This window comes from Tinamus guttatus, unplaced genomic scaffold (genome assembly GCF_059628265.1).
Source record: "Tinamus guttatus ecotype Peru unplaced genomic scaffold, ASM5962826v1 Tinamus_guttatus_pri_ptg000434l, whole genome shotgun sequence".
Taxonomy (NCBI): Eukaryota; Metazoa; Chordata; class Aves; order Tinamiformes; family Tinamidae; genus Tinamus; species Tinamus guttatus.
Window position 1 is genome coordinate 932475 of NW_028288968.1, and position 17400 is coordinate 949874.

General features: G+C 43.3%; 1 protein-coding gene across 1 annotated transcript in view; it reads right to left on the reverse strand.

Annotated features, from left to right (window-relative positions):
• Positions 1-12491: 12491 nt before the first annotated feature.
• The window catches only part of PLXNA4 (plexin A4), a 404602-nt gene continuing 399693 nt past the window's right edge, over positions 12492-17400 (reverse strand). The window contains exons 31-32 of the mRNA XM_088531807.1: positions 14017-14167; positions 12492-12961 (exon numbers count right to left, since the gene is read on the reverse strand). Coding sequence (XP_088387933.1) covers positions 12866-12961; positions 14017-14167 — 247 coding nt within the window. The 3' untranslated portion in view covers positions 12492-12865. The remainder of the gene's footprint in view (positions 12962-14016; positions 14168-17400) is intronic.

Here is a 17400-nt window from a genome sequence, read left to right on the forward strand (position 1 = left end):
GTTTCTTGGTTAAGGTGACTATCACACCAAATTTCTAAATTCAGGAAGTTTTGAAAGTTCTGACAAAAGAAGAAGAGGGGGTATTGATTTAATTTAAAGTGTGCAAGCACAGACTTGCCTGATCTATGCACATTCGCTGCTAGCCTATTAGAAGAGGTGCTGTCACCTAACTCATTGATTGGGCCTCAGGTCTCTGTCTCAGCTTTAGCAAATCTCTTCCTCCTTAGAGCATCCAACCTTGGGCTTATTCTGTTTCCTCCTTCTGAACTTGTGCTGATGATATTTTCAGATGCCTGACAGCTTTATTTTGCAATGGATTCTCAGCCTGGTTATTTATATTCCATTGAAGCCAGACCCTTGAGGGACCAACATAAGTTGCACAAGTTGCCCCACAATAAGACCCAAGTTGAAATCACTTGCAGACTTATCTAACTTGCAGTGTTGAAATCTTCCAGATATGCTTTCTGCTTTACAGACTGAATGTTTGGGTGCAAGTTCCAGAAAAAAAACAAATAAAATAAAAAGGAGGGAGCAGGGGATAGGATCTCCATGCATCTTAAACCATCAAAGAACACAATTAAATCTAAATTCCTTGTTTGGATCAACTTGAAAACTGCCAGCACATTCCTTTCATTCAAAAGTTTTAATGTGGGTTTCATGTTTGCAATATGGGTTATGTGAGGACCAGAGAGTGTGTTGTGGATAAAAAGTGAAAAGCTGATTGAATGTTGTTCTTACTGTTCAGGATGAAGGGGACTGCATGTGGGCTATTCCTAGCAGACTTATCTCTAAGATAGACTGTTCTTATGTTTATGTTAAGCTGGGATGGAAGGAAGAAGGAGGTGAGAGTAAGAAGATGGGTGGATAAAGACTTCATGTCAAGTCAGATGGCCTGGGCACAGCATGGAAACATCGTTTTGTGTAGGATGGGATGAAGGAATGGCAGGAAAAAGAACATATTTACAGCCAAACACCCCCACAGATGGCTCCATGCATTTGTCCTTGCAGACAAACAGACCCCTATTGAATTATGGGGCTATAATTCTATTTGTGGACGGTGGATGGGAAGAGGGGGGAGACTGCAAGAGCTGTTTGGTGGTTTATGATCTCCCTAGAAGCCCTTGATGGAATTCCAACCCCATAACTCACAGATGCCTCTTCTGGATCTAATTCACCGAGGGTCTCTGATGTGGTAGTTGAGCCTGACATCGGCGTTGTGTCTTGCCCCTACTGGGGAGTTAATCACATTGCCTGTGCTAATCCAAAGCAGGGCAGTTTTATGAGACAGTTGGCCTGGCAAGTGCACTCTGACTTGGCGTGGGCACTGGAGGCAGAAAGCAGAATTATTTACCATTAGCATAATTGGATCAGTGTTTGCAGCTTTACTTCTTTTGCCCTCATCCATCAGAAGGAAGGGAGAGCACAGGACCAGAATCATGGCCCTGCCATCTAGGTAGCCCTGGTGTCTTGAATGCTAGAGGCTTCCTATTCAGCACTCCTTGGTGAAAGCAAGGGGCTGCGTAATTTCCTATACACAGGTCTTCCCCATATCCGAGCTGATGGAAGAGATCTCACTTGGTGCAGGGTCACACAGCTTTCCAAATAACTTGTTTCTTGCCTACAGCAGAAGATATGTCCCATCTATCCAAATACTGTAGCCACCAACCTATCTCCTCTGCTGTTGTACCAGCTGTGGAGTAGCAAGAAAACCTACCCTACACTAACCTACTGGTAGTAAAATTCCCATGAATGCAGAAGGCTGCAGAGCACTTTTTCCCTCACTTTGGCGCTGCTCAAATCACATCCTCAAGCAAAGACTTCAATATAAACCCCCACATCCATATGGTTCCATAGACCCTAGGCCTGCTTATAGACCTGCCCTGTATCCTCACTGGGAAGGAGAGGTCCTGGAAGACCTTCAGACTGGTAACACTCTGGTACTCCTGCAGTAAAGAGGATAGTCTGCCCAAGGCACAAAGATAGGATACTCTTGGAACACATCATTTTGGCTAATTGTATTTTCTCTGCCATCATTCCTGCACCTTAAAGACCAGGTTTTAAATTTCAAAGCAAATTTCACAGCTGTCAATAAACATTTCTTAGGCCTCATTCTCATATCCCTGCACAGAAATACAGGCTGGGTATGCCTTGCACTGTCAGAGTCATGACAGAGTGAACTTTCTAAGCAGCTCCTTTTTCAACATTTTCTTACAAAAAATTCCTGGTGAAGTAGGCCATTTTCCATTGTGTCTCTCTGCAATCTAACTCTGTGTTTTTCTCAGTAGAGTAATTGTGCCTGAAAACACAAATGCCAGAGAGAGATACACTAGATGCCGTCTCATTCATGCAAGTGAAAATAAAATTCCTGGTACACACACATTTCCATAGCTGTGCCTGGACACTGCCTTTCAGAGAACTAGTTGGCTAGTTCTTAACCATAAGATGTTTGTGCCTCATGAACTGTGACTCGATGGTTCTCTGCTATGCTGTAGTGTTTGAACAAGGGCTGCATCCCATATGACATACTGAAAGAAAGTTGCCCTGTGATGTCTTGGCAAGATGTTGGGAACTAGGACTTATAAGGTCAGTGCGTACATTTCCTATTAGAATTTACGAGAAGACAGGAAATTTGAAGCAGCAAATAATAACAATATAATGTTATTCTCCTTTCATTTTTTTCCTTTGAACATTTTTTTTCTTTGCTAAAGGCAAAAGACCAAACTGATTCCCACTTCCCTCCCAGATGCTGGTTTGGTTATGGGATCATCCAGTACACCTCACAGGAGATCAGGGCTCCACTGCATTTATGTTAAGAGACATTCCCTTTCCTATATCGATGATAGCCATGAAGGTCCAAGTAGACTCACTAGTGAGATTCAGCACACCTGGCTTTAGAAAGGAATAGTATAGTCATCCATAGCTGGGCTAGCTCCCCTCTATTCTCCTTAGGGCCAATAAGAAGAAACAAATATTTTCCTTTGTGTTACCCTGATCTATTTAACCATCCAGGTTGCAACGAGATGAGTTGTATCCTGAAAGTACCTGTTTTTATCTCTTGCATGTGTACCAAGAGAAGTCAACTAGCACAGAAGAAACCATTTGCAACCAGTCAGATGACTTGCATCCCAGGCTTGAAGAGGAGTGGTTTTGCAGAGAGGAGGAGTATCCTGCCTGATATTATCCCTGAATAAAACCTTACGAATCCAACAATCTCTTCGCCCTGCCATGTGCTGGCACAGCTTAACCTCAAAGCAACCCAGCCTCTGCAGGACTCCTGATTTGCAGCTATGGTCTCCAGCACCCTCACCAGCCTGAGGGCAGTAATGAACACCGAACACAAGTGATGGAGAATCTTGCAGAGGTCTGTCAGTCCTCTCATGCATGTTATATCTGCTGGCACAGGACAAATGATGCTGGAGTTACACCCTGCTGAATGAGAAACCCCTTGGTGATGAGGCTGGAGGGGGTGGAACAGCTTAATATGATGCAGGTCGTCAAACCTGTGAAGTGTCAGAAAGCGGGTGAGGGAACCAGGAAATAATAAAGGCGAATTAATGCTCTCCAGGTTGCTGGAAACAGTCCTTTTCAGCTGACATCTGGGATTGTTTTGGAAAGCTGAGCTGCAGACATGCACCTAAATTTCCCCTGCCCCATCCCTCCCCACCCCCGCCGCTTTTTGTTGTTGTTGTTGTTCTGTTTTGCTTTGTTTTGTTTTGGTAAGAGGGTGCAGTTGGGTAATATCATTTGGAAAGGAGACCTCACAAAGATGAGGCAAACGGTCACCATTTGTTCAGTGGAGAAGCCTGAAGGAGGGATGTATTGAGATGTAGGAAGCTGTTACCATCTCTCTCCTGCACAGTAAAAGCATGAGAGTTTTGAAATGCCTCTTTTCTGCATCTCTGGGGAGGGACAATCCATCATGGGCAGAGCAGGGAAACACTAGCGGTCTTAGTGATGAAAAGATGGTAAATTTGCTCCTGTATGCTTTGAAGGGAAAGTAGTTATCCTTGAACATACAGCTTAGCCCATTTGGGAGATGAACAGACTTGTTCAGAGCTTCTGGAGGAGGCAATGTAAAGGTGTCTATGCCAATGATGACAAACCACAAACCCTGGGTGTTTGTTTAGCCATACCAAGCAATTGCTTCCATCCCTATTTAATCTTGGAAGAGTGTTTTTGTCTTGGAAGAGCTAGTTGGTGTGGTTTTCTGGTCTTGGCACAGAGGGCAGGAGGAAGCTGCAGTCCAGTTTCACATACAAGTTATACCCAGCTTGACGATGCCCTGGCTGGTGGCATTGATTCTTAAAAGCAGGCAAGACACTGAGCTGTCCAATGGCAAAAAAAAAATACGTGACTGGATTGATTGCAGCTGGGCAAGGTCTTAGCTCTGCTGTGTGCCTGTGGGTAACTCATTTCACCTTTTTGTGCCTTGTTTTCCTCCCCATGTCTTCTTTTCCCCTCTCTGCTTAGATCACATGGAAGGGCATTGCCCATACAAATAGCTTGTGTTCATGCAATGCATGGGAGAGACTTGTCCTAAGACTCCTCTTGAGCAAATCTTGAGTGTAACCAGTGTGACTGCAGGAAACTTTTGTGAGATATTTTGGTTTAGGTTTTTAAAAAACATTGTCTCATAAACAAATTATTTATAACTCTTTTCTTTAGAGTTGTCAAGGAATCACCTTTTCCTTTCCTTTCCTTTCCTTTCCTTTCCTTTCCTTTCCTTTCCTTTCCTTTCCTTTCCTTTCCTTTCCTTTCCTTTCCTTTCCTTTCCTTTCCTTTCCTTTCCTTTCCTTTCCTTTCCTTTCCTTTCCTTTCCTTTCCTTTCCTTTCCTTTCCTTTCCTTTCCTTTCCTTTCCTTTCCTTTCCTTTCCTTTCCTTTCCCTTCATTTTTTTTTGTTTTTGTTTTGTTTTTGTTTTTGTTTTCTTTAATACACCAAACATTTGATATAACTGAAGTCTGAAGCACTGTTTTGTACACGAGCGGTTTTAACATCAGCTCCCACCATTCACACTGCTGACCAAGGAGTCTGGCAGGTGGTACCCAACCAGGCAGCCTGCTGCCCAATTCGCTTATAAGATGCTGCATGAGATGGCAGATTGGCACAGCCCTTTCCAGGTGACACAGACTCCTCGTCTGCTGAATCCCAAGGAGCAGCTGGACAGATGTCCTATCAATTCTGCTTGCTCTCTTGTTCCTTGGCAGGTTCCTCAGCTTTAGTCCCTGAGAGGATGGCAGAAGTCACATCAGCACCAGGTGTGTAGTCTGAGCCTTATTTAATCTCTACTGAGTGAACGGGAAGGGGTGGCACGTGAATGGGTGATGAGGAGATGCCAAGCACAAGAGAACAGCAGAGAATGTATAGTTCTGCTTATATCACTTTGACTTTTGATGGGCAGGCACAGCGAATAGCACCTATGAATAGTTTATACTCTCGGTAGAGCTGTCAACTGGCAAATTTCGGGATATCTAGCAAGGCTGAAAAGTCGATCCTGATTTTAGAAGCTTCTCAAGTTCAACCTGATCAGAGCCTGATAGGCAAAGAGAGTGGAAAATCTGTGTGGACCCCATCTTTCCCCTCAAAAAACTTTTGAAATAACCCAATGAGTGAGTTTTCATGTGAGAAAGAGAAGGAGAGATGAGAGAGAGTTAGAGAGAAAAGGGAAGAAAGGAGGGAAGAAGGGAAGAGGGAAGGTGAGGAAGGCAGGAAGGCGAGGAAGGCAGGAAGGCAGGAAGGCAGGAAGGCAGGAAGGAAGGAAGGAAGGAAGGAAGAAAGGAAGAAAGGAAGAAAGGAAGGAAGGAAGGAAAATGTGCTAAGGAAGCTCTTGAGCATCTTTGTGGAGGCTGGGAAAGCCTGAACTAAGGAGAGAAGCAAAGAAAGAATTCTTGCTTTAAGCACCTGGCTGTTCTCCTGTCTCTGCATTCTGCTGTCTCAGCACTTTCCCCCTTGCTCCCTCTCTGTCACTCTGGCTCCATTCAGCCACAGGAAGCAGCAATCACAGCCTTTTTTCTTTATTTCTTTATTTTTTTAATAAACTTTATTCTATATTACAAATATTTTTTTTCTTTTTTTTTTGTTCTGGACTGCAAAATAGGAATGCCTTATATTTACATACACAGGTATACAATTAATTATAACAAAGGTACAGAAGCTTTGCCTTTACCAAGTAACAACGGGATTCCAATTTAAATAGTATAGATTTTATTTATTTATCTTTTAACTAGGATCAATTCAAAAGAAAGTCAAACCAACAACAACAACAACCTAAAAGAAAAGGATCCCAACTTCCTTTCTAATGCTGTCTTGACATCTCTTTGAGGCTGTTAGTAACACTGTAGTGAAAGATATGTCTTTACATTGATTTTGCATGTAAGGTGGAAGCTTTAGCAAAACAGAGAATGAGACTTCTGGGCTCATGTGTATGTCCAAGACACAGGGTCAGACACTAGGAAGGGCCCGTCTTGTGGCTTTAAATAATCCAGTTGCCTCTTGTGTTGATTTCTTAGGGAAAATACTGGGCCCATTTAGTTAGCACCTAATATCTGTTTCTGTAGACCACTCTGGGCTGGAAAGTGGGTTTGCTCCAGGGACTAGGAAAAGAGCAGCAAAGAAATTTTAAGTAATACCAAGTTTCTCTAAAGAAGAGAGAAAGTCCTTAATCCATTCGGACACGATCCCAACCATCTAGAAGCAGCCTGGGCAATGGTGTCTCACATGGCCTAATGTGGTGGAGACAGCTGGAAAAAAAGTAGCTTTCAGATAGGAAATGTGCTTTGATTTCTTCAGCTGGCTCTTGTGTCTCCGTCTATCTGAAAGTGAGGAGCAACCTCAGAGTCAAAAAGTCCCACCACACTACACTGGCAAGAGAAAGGAATGCTGAAAGAAGCAAAATCTCCTTCATTTCCCCCCTCTTTTCCACACCCAGGTTCCTTTTACTGAGCTTCCCTCTACACTGCTCTCTGCTGTGAAGGTCTTTGAGGTGATCTGTTTCCAAGCAGAAAAAAAAAAAAAAAATTGAGGTAAACTCTCTGTTTTTAGAACAGAAGTTTAAAAAAAAAAGAAAAAAAGAAGGGGAAAAAAATCACCAGTGAACAAACGACGACAACGACAACAACAGAAAACACACACATGACTAGTTGATTAGACTAAGCAGCTTTATATCCTTACAAAGTTTTTTTTCTTTTCTTTTTTTTTTTTTTTTTTCTTTTTTGACATCCTTCTGGAAATTAGTTCCTTGTAAGGCTGTGCCCCCTTGAGTACTTCTCTAGCAGTGCAGAGAACTGAGCTGTCCTATGGCTGGGCAGCTCCAGTCTGAGAGAGTCCTCTGCACAGTGGTTGTCCCCTGTTAGACAGAACACAACTTTGCAGGGGGAAGGGACATTGCACAATGGCAATGGTGGGGAAAAACTGCAAGGCTGCAAGGACCCAGTGACATTCAGCAATGAAGATGGCACTGGGAGCAAAGAGGAAAAACTCAGACTGAGAATGGTCAGGAGGCTGAGATTCGTACCGTGCTCACTCACTTCATCAGTTTTAGGAAAAGGCCTGCTCTCCAACAGACCAAGGTAGGTAGGACCACAGGAGCTAGGACAGTCCCAGACCTCGGAGGACAAAACTCCTATTACACATCAGAGGCATGGAGCAATTTGTACTGGCATCACCAAGTTCTTCTCTATCCAACAGCTGTCAAGGTGAGGTTCTGTCAACATCAGAAGTAATTTATAAATGATTGCAATTTTCTAACTTGGAGGTGGAGGAACATTTCCTGTCCCGCCCTGGTCATCCCAGGAAAAGATGCTGCCAAAGGCCCAGGGGAGTTCAGAGGATAGTACTTCTCTGAGAGCTGTTTTGCTCTTTCGTGTCCGGGAAGAATGCAGACTGGGGTCTCCTGAATGCAATTCTTGGTGAGAAAAAACAAAACCAACACAAACCTGGTGGGACCCATATGCACATTTCCATCCAGTGCCCTCTCTCCGACTTCTTCAGCCACATGCTAAACTGAGGAGAAGGACCAAAAATGCCTTGTTGGGACTGGCAGGATTACAGACAAGGGCTTTTGTGGATGTGGCATCTCCTACCACCATCAGTGGACCCTGAAAGCACCAGACTTCTGTGGAGGATATTATCTCTAGCACACTAGAAGCTGCCATAGGATTTTGGTAAACAAGGCAAGTTTTATTCTTCTCTCACTGCTTTTGCAGTACTGAGGAAGCTCTCCAGAATGTAAGAGGCAGCTGCTTTGAATAGTTATTCTACAGACTGCTGGGAAAGGTGAAGCGTGACTCATTCTAGGGATGCCTTGGCAATGTAGAAGAGGAGCCCAGGTCATCTCCACCACCCCAGACTCCTTTTGATGGCAGATGTCCCCTGGGCTTGAAGTGCTTCATGAAGCTTCCTATACCCCACTGAAAGGAGCCATGGGATTCAGTCTTTCCAGGCTTCCTTTGGAAGAGTCTGGCTGGAAAATGCCAGCCCTTCACTAAAGTCAAAGGGCAAATGTACCTTGTGCATTTTGGCTTACTCTTGAGCTATTTTCTTCATTGTAGTGGCTGTTCGTTGCTTGGGTTGCTGTGTAATGTTTGTGTTGACTAACTGCACAGTGAGAGTGGTTAATGAATTTTTAGAACACCATATATTAGTTGTCAGTAATACCACTGTTATATATAATAGCTATATATTTATAATAATAATATTAATGGCAGCAATACGATTTATTTGGTCACTTTCCCCTCATGGTAATAATTTCCTTGTGGGCTTGTACATAAGATCTGACAATTTTGATGCACAGATATAAGGTCTGCCAATTTTGGCAATGATCTTTCAATTTAAACATTCACCAAATATCTGCTAGTAAATTTTCATTAGATCTTAACATTTTTTGTGGTGCAGGATTGCCTGGTTCCAGTGAGGAAGTTATATAAGACAACTGCAGTGGTGAAGAGACAGCTGGTGAAAACTGGTATAGTCCTGTTACACCAACTGGGCTAGGCTGGTGTATGCTAGATTGGATCAAACCTTCAAATATCTTTGGGACAGGACTAGGAGGGGGAAGAGAAGGATTACATGAAGCATGTTGGGTGACAGCAATGCCCTTAGGTTGTGTATTTTTCCTTTTCCTATAACTCTAGTGAGCTGCCTGTTCAAGTATTATGAATTTATAGCACCTTCTCAAAATCCAGCTTTTCTCATAACTCCTTTTACTAGAAAGCTCAGTCTGTGACAGCAGGTGAGAGCATGGTCTTCAAGGGTTCCCTTTCCCCATTCCTGATGGTGCTGTGAGTGTCAGCTGTCCTTATCTTGACCACAGTTCTTAAGAAATACCAATAAAAATTAGCATATCATCTGGCATATTACGAGTGTTAGGAGTTTGTCCATTGACTTCTAGGAACTTTGGCTCCAGTTTTATCTTCATAGTTTGAGAAATGGTGTGAAATACCACTTACATCGGGCACTTCTGGTTAGGCATGGAAAATAGAGGACGGGGGGTAAACAAGGCAAAGGAAGGGAGAAAAGAATTCACCCATGTTATAGCAGGGTTTATCCTTCTCCTGCTTGTGTCTTTGTTTTTTAATTGTATTTTACATGCACTTACAAAAATAATTAGCTCCACAGGTGAGGCTGAGAAGAAAGATGCCAGGACGTCTCATAGACTAGGGGGGCTGGGACAACATCTGGAATGGGCAGGGCACTGAAGAAGTCAGGGCAGGAAGCCTACACATTTACATCACAATTCTGGCACATTTTCCAGTCAAAACAAAACAAAACAAAATCAGCTCAAACACCAAAAAAAAAAAAAAAAGAAAGAAAGAAAAAAAGAACAGAGGAAACAGAGGAGAAGAAAGAGAATCAAAGCTCAGATTTTCTTTCAAACCCAGGCGACAGGGGAGAGAAGAAGGTGGGGAGAAAAAGGAAATGCCTAAATGAGAACTTGGGAAGGGACAAGATACCCATCTCATGGTGCTTCCCATTTCCCGTAAGTTTTTCATTCTCAGTGTCTCTGAGGTGTTCAAGTTTTTCTTGAAATATATATATATATATTTTACAGTTGAAAAACTCCGTACCAGCAAGAAGAAATAAAATACTAACAATGGAAAACAATCATCATCATCATTAAAAAAAACAGCCCTGAAAACATTAAAAATAAGCAGGGTGAGTCTCAGGTTTCCCCTGTAGTGTTCCTCTGACATCTGTAACCATGCAGGATTATATCAGTTCACTTTGATACCTTCCTTTTTTTTTTTTTTTTTCTTTTTTTTTTTTTTTATTAACAGCTTCTTCCTCCTTTCACGTGCACATGTCCAGGCAGTGTAGCCCATCACTCATAACCACTTCCCCTCCAAGCCAGCTATTTGCCCTTAGACTCCTACCATCCAGCTGTGTGTACAAGGCATGACAATAGGGTCCATATTTATCATTTGTGGCACTTTGTTTGTCAAAACCTTTGGTTTCTTTCTTTTTTTTTTTTAATTTTCCTTTTATGTACTTATAAAAAATATTGTGTTTGCGTTGTTGTAATTTTCATTAGTCGCTGGCTCTGGTGGGATTTCCACCCCACTTTCACAGCCATAAGCAATGGATCTGGAACATGCGCCAACACCATTAAACGGATCAACAAAACTGTGGCAGAACCAACTGAACCCAAACCAGCCCCAGTGCGCAGGCCTCTCAAAGATGCTGAGATGTCCATAAGGTGCATGATAAGTCCATCAGCTCAGCAATCAAACAGAAAGCAAGCAAAATTAAAAAAGGAAATGACACACACACACACACAGATATGCACACGCACATACGCACACGCACACACAAAATAATAATAATTATAATCAAGAGAGAAATGTCTGGGGTTTTAAAACCAAGACGTGTCCCTAAGTTTACTGTTTCAATATGAATCTTGTGACATTCTCCCCCCACTGCCAACACCCAATTTTGGACTGTTGTTGTTTAAGTGGGTTTGGAAAGACCTTCTCTATATGTTTATGTGCTTGGCTGAATGAAATCCACTTCCTAACTGACTCCTGCTTGCACCACGTTCCTCAGCACATCCACTACTGATCCACTGTGCAGCTTGGTTTGTTAGCAAGATGCACGAGTGAAACTAAATGAACTCACTCCATAATCAATTTACATCCTCTGTTTGCACCTCACCACCCTCCAGCTGCAAAGAAGATCCCAGCTGTCTTCCTGAGCATGGCACAAGACAGATAAAGGCTGGTTCTTCACAGCACCAAACCATGCTTGCATCTGCTAGAGAGCAGTCTTCATTCTTGGTGAAACGGATGCATGTTCATGTACCAGGAATGAGGTTGTCCACATCCCTTGTGGCTCTGCAGGGTTTCCGCTCCCATGACACTGAGCCACACTGACAACTGTATGAAAAATAACCCACCCAAATGCAGAAGAGAGGCAACATAGCCAACTTGTGCTCTGATGGCTATGAAGTAGATTGAGATGGAGTTACTCTGGAGGAGCTGAGCAGAGGAAAGAAGGGGTAACCACCCATCCTTGTTCTGTGATGACAGTGATCTCTGAAGTGCAAAGAGGTGACAAATCTTTCCCAAGCACCAGCTGTGCCTTCAGCAAGACCGTTTGGTTCCAGAAATGGATAAAAGGAAGGTCCAGAAGTTGGCACCAAATGGCAGCTGAGGGGTATTTCATTTGTGTTTCCTCCCAGATTTCCTTCCAAAAATGCGTGGCATTTCCTCTTAATGGTGGTTTTGAAGGAAGCTTCTACAATTAGTTCTACACATCACTTTGCTTCATAGCAAGCCCTTCAGTATGCTTCCAATATTCCACCACGAAGAAAACACTAATAGTGTTTCCATTTGGGAAACAAAAGGGAAAGAACAGACAACTTTAAATAAAAATTACTCTGGTTGGTTTTTGAGGCCAAGCACCTCTTCTGGAACAATTTGAGACTTATGTCTTTTGCTTTCCAAGCTGAGGTGGGAGATGAGGGAGACGCTGCACTGTCCATTGCCAGAAGGAACAGAATCACCACCAACTGAATGCCACTGAGCAGAAAGAGCTTTTTTTTTTTTTTTTTTTTTTTTTTTTGTCGCAGTGCTACGACCAACAGGACACAATGGGAAAGATGGAGGGGGGACACAGGTTACCTTGAAAAATAAGAATAATCGTATGAAATGTGGGCAGGGGAGCATCGGTCTTCTCCTCCCCTCTTGACCCTTCCCCTGGCCTAAGAGAGCAGCTCCACACTGCTGTTTCCCCAGGCAGAAAAGAGCCACAATGGTCCCACTCTGAACTGAGCGGTGGCGTTTTTTTCCAGGGAGGTTTGAATTCCTCTCCCAGTGGGTTGCTACCAAGAGATAGAGTTTAAATGGCTCTGTTGGAGAGGATCTCCATTTGCTCCTGTCCTTCAGGATCCCTGCAGGCAGGCTGCGTTCCCCTCAGTGAGATTTTTTTTTGTAATACTGAGTTCATTTCCATGTCCACTCCAGAGGCTACAGCCCTAGGGGGACAGTTAAAGCAGCATGACAGAGGTGACCTCCCGATTTTCCATTTGCAGACTGATGAGACGCTGCTGGGGGAGGTTTTTGTTTGTTTAAGAGTTTTTCTTTAGATCAAGGGCAGAAGGGAAGCTGTAAAAAGAAGAGCTCCACCTGAATGTCTTCTTGTCCCCAGAGCCGAGATTCCTCTGCAGTCTTTTCCTTTTCACCCCTGGGGCTTTGTCACTTTGTCCATAGATTTTTTTTGAAAGAGAAATAAGTGAGAGAGAGAAAGAGAAGAGCGAGAGCTGTTCAGTGACTGCTTCCAGCCAATCAAAACTTGCACTTGGTAAAGATGATGATCTTGACTGAGGCACGACTTGGTTTATCCCTCCCAGGGTTTCCCTGGCAGGACAGTTCTCAGCTGTCTATGCTCATGAGGGTTATGACTTGTTCAAGTTTGTAGGCAAGTTTCTGTTTCCCAGCCTGGTCATCTTGATCAAGTGCGCTGAGAATCTGCAAAAAGAGAGAGTAAGAATTTATGTGACTTTTTTTTTTTTTTTTTCCCCAGAAGGAACAAACCCACTATCCTACAGCAATGGATCAGAGTCAGCTCTCCCTGAGGTGAGCTTGCATCATGCAAAGCAGGTTGGTCAGCAGAGAACTGAGAAGGCAGTTTGGGGTTGATTTGACTAAATGCAGATTTTTATACTGGAAATGATAGAATGGATACTCATCTTCAGCATCCAATCATTTGGTGGCTTCCTTGACTCATTGCCTATATCCAGATGACTATGACACTTGAGAGCCTAGGGTATCTCATCTGGTCTTCAGCATCCAGAACCGTGCAGGTGACCTTTAATTCCTGTATCATACTGGCTAGGGTCTTCTTAGATGCTTTAGAGCATCTAAAATGGTCCCAGAAACATATATTTAAATAATTGAATACTGTCCCAGGTCTACACTGTGCATAATGGGTACCTAGACTCAGGCTAAGATGCAACTATCTTCAATTTAAATATGTAAGTTAGAAGATGTAAATATACCTGTAGTCTACATAGAAACCTCCAGCTGAGGTTTCTAACCTTCCCTTTTAGGTCATAAAGAAAGAATAGCATCTCCACAGACCGCTTCAAACCATCTAAGAATTCCTTGTTTGTGGAGTCTATCAGTAGATAAAAGGCAGAATATCAGAGCCAGCCATGACTTCTCTTACCTAGCAAGTGTGATTTTTCTGACTGACTTTATGGATTCAAAAGACAAAGTTTCCTAAGCTTCTCCTCCCTGGACAACATCTCCCAGTGGTCACCTGGGCCCTCACAGAATTGCAACCAGCTTCTGTTCATCTCTATACGTTGCTTTTAAAGCAAAGCTGATGCTTATATTTGCTTTCCATCACATAAGATGTAAAAATCACAAAATCTCTGTGTGCCCACTTTCAGGTACCTACCCTTGCTTTCTATTCCTTAAATCCATCAGATCATTAGTCAGGATAAAGACAGAGAACTGTGACACATGCTGAAAATGCATGAGCTCTGCAGAACTACTTTGCCCTGCTTCAAGGCTCTTACCTCCTCGCTGTACTTGCCAACATAGGAATATATCTCTGAGAGTGCACTCATAGTGTTGAACTCATTCATGTGCATGCGAGACTGCTCAGCCAAATATGCATTCATGTCCTGGTCGCTGATCGCTGGCATTTTGGCGATGTCAGAGTAGTACCTGCAAGAGAGGATTGCAAGCGTTTCTTGGGTTGGAGAGAGTAGGTAGCCATGAGTTGAAAGCAAACACCACAAAGAGGAAAAACAAATTTCTCAGTGTCTTTCAGGCTTTTCCTGTGCATGAATAAAATAGCTGGTCATGCTCTTCTTTTATAGAAAAGAAGTGACTTAGCCAAAAGCAGAACTTAGAGATGAACTACTAGTTCCTGAATGCCAGATTTGTGTTGTAATCATTCAACCCTATTCTGAGCCTGAAACCCCAAAGAGCAGTGTAAACTTTCTACATGCCACCAAAGAAGTAGGCCATACCTGTCGCTGCTGGATTCCTTCATCAATGTTCAAGGTCTTTGACCATTGCCCTCAGTTCTGCAGAGAAGTCACATTGAGCTCCCTACCCACTGAGAGCTCCTGCACCAAAATCCCTTTGGTTGCCTGCCTATGCTACTCACACTTGTTCATCTGCATCCATGACTAACATTATCCACCTCATACTATCCAGTGTCTTCCAGGGACTTCTCTGCTTCTCTGCGCTTTGGTTTTACCTCAAAAGTTAAGCTCATCTGCTATCACAGTTCAAGGCAAGAAGTTTTAACGTCTTTAACTCCACTCTGTCCGGGGAACATTAGTCTCCCTTAGGAGTCAAAGTCTTTCTTTCTCCTTGAATTCAAGAACACTGGGATTTTATCCATAGGGCATGGAGATCCTATAGCCATTGCTCATGTATCAGGCTGCAGTAACAGAGCAATATTTCTTTAAGGAAGTTGCTATTTTCTCTGTCCTTCGTCCCATGGGTAAAGCAGGTCTTGGAGGACAAGGTTTGTGGAAGGTAATCAGTCACTGTCACTCGCAGCTGTGCTCTGCTGTCAACTGGTTAATTAGACACCATCATTTACATTTTTAATTTCTGCAATTTGACATTTTGTGCACAAGGAAGAAAAAAAAAAAGTCCATAGCTGCAGTGATCCACAATTTTATAATTAGGAGGCAGAGGGGACAGGGAGATGAAAGAGCTGACAGGTGTCCTGTAAACAGCATCAAGACACCTGCTGAGCAGGAGGCTGTCTTCCACAGCAGAGAAATTGGGCACTGGAGTGCTGTGCAATAAGGATCCTTCAGAGAGACAAGTGGGAAAATACTTTCTATGACAGAGTGGGACAAGCAGCTGCCTCAGCCTCCTTTGAAAGACTACGCAGTGAAAGACTACGCACACCAGAAAGCCCTAGTATTGCCTCAGTCTGGTTTTGTGGCTCCCCTATTTATTGTAATGAGTGGGTCTCACATACTGCCTTGTTTTTTCAGGGGAGAAATTGATATTCCCTGATATCTCTTGGGTAGAGAAATGGAGCCAGGAAGCATCTTGTCTTATGGGGACAGAAAGAGGCAATATTGCCAGTCTCTGTCCCATGGTCCATCTATTGCCCTATGCCAGTCCTCCATCAATGAGTGGTCTGGACTTGATTTCATCCTGATTTCTCTTTACATGCTGATCAGCAGGCTCTGAAGGAAGTCAGGGATGACCTATGAGGACGTGTCCTGCAGAGCTGCCTCCAGGAGAAATTAGTGATCAGCACACACACAAAAAGAGAAGACATTTCTAGAGCTTTTCCACTCCCAGCAAAATCCAGTGCCTCTTGCCACAGATGAAATAGGACATCTGCCACATCTGCATTATGACAAGAGATACTGTGAGGTGCTGGGAGCATCCCTGGAAGTGCTATTTCAGGCGCCTTTTTGCTGGAACACATTCCCAGGGCATGCTTTGACACCCAAGTGAAAGCGCATCTTTGCGCAGCCAGCACGGTTCATAGACTTGTAGGGAAAAAGAGCCTGCAGTGCCATGAAATACATTGATTTATGATGCCTAGGAAGAGCCCATGGAGGGGAGCCTGGCTCCTTATGAATATTGCATGGGCATCCTCCTGCTGGATGAAATGAAAAGTGAAGGGCATTACATCACAGCAAGAGTAAATGAGGCCGGCGGAGCAAAGCAGCAGCACTGCACTGTGCTCGACAGTTTGGCTCTGACAACTAGTTGAAATCCTCCTTTTTCTCTCTAGTTCAGCTTGTCATCCAAAGGTGGTGTGATACTGGGTGCTGGGATGAGGCCCTTCGGAAAAGTGGAGCACAGAGGCACACACCATCTGCTTCTCCAAGTTTCTCCTGTCTCCCTTAACACTCCCCTGAGTCTGCAACAAATAAGGGTCTGAAAGGCTTCCATTCTTTCTCCAGCCCTGCAGAGAGATGTTTTTCCCAGCATCACAAAACTGGCATGACTCAGCTAGACAGCAAAAGAATGAAAAGCAACACAAAATGCTCCCTAGAGGGGAAGAGAGGATGCAGTGATCTGAATTTCAGGGATTTTTCCCTCCAGATTGCTTTGTGCTGGGTCCATGAGCCACCCCATCATCACCCCAAAGGCCTCCAGTCTCCCCAAGATCAAGCCAGTCACATCACACAGCTGAGAAATTATTTCTCACTAAGTCTGCAAACCAAGATACTTTTGAGGTGTTTGTGAGAAAAAATAAAATAAAATAAAATAAAATAAAATAAAATAAAATAAAATAAAATAAAATAAAATAAAATAAAAACACAGAGCATTTACTTGGGTGGGGAGAATAGGAGGATAGGAGGCATAGTATGTGCCTAAAATCGAACAATCAAATCTTGTTCCTAGTAGAGGGAGAAGACTCATAATCTCTTTCCATCAGAATTCTGCCATGACCAAAAAACTTATTATTTATACATCATCACATCTAATAAACTATAAATGTGTATATTAAGGCATCTTAGTAGGAATCAATATCCCCGCTGAGTCTCTGTTTACCTTCCATTCAAGCCCAGATCCTCAGAGGTATTTAGAATCTGTCATTTATATACCTCTAATGTCTTCAAAACCACTGAGAAGCTGTCACTAAGCCCCAGAGGTCTTAGGATTTTCACTGCCTCCATGAATTCATGACTGAGGTCCAAAGCAGAAGAAAGTGACTGCTTGGTCAGGCATGCACCACACTGCCCCGATGAACAAGGTTTGCTCCTTCTTCTGTGCTTTGGTGTAAGTCATCTCCAGCGGGTCCCTGTCCAGCTATTTCCAGGAGATCCTTAGATGCATATCAAAAGATCCTACCTTAAGGGCTTGAGTTTCTCCTGAGTCGCAGGGGAAGACTGGATTTGTACCTCGAGGCTGCTCACTCTCTGATGTGGCAGGAAATTCATGCATTAGACATCAGAAGCAAT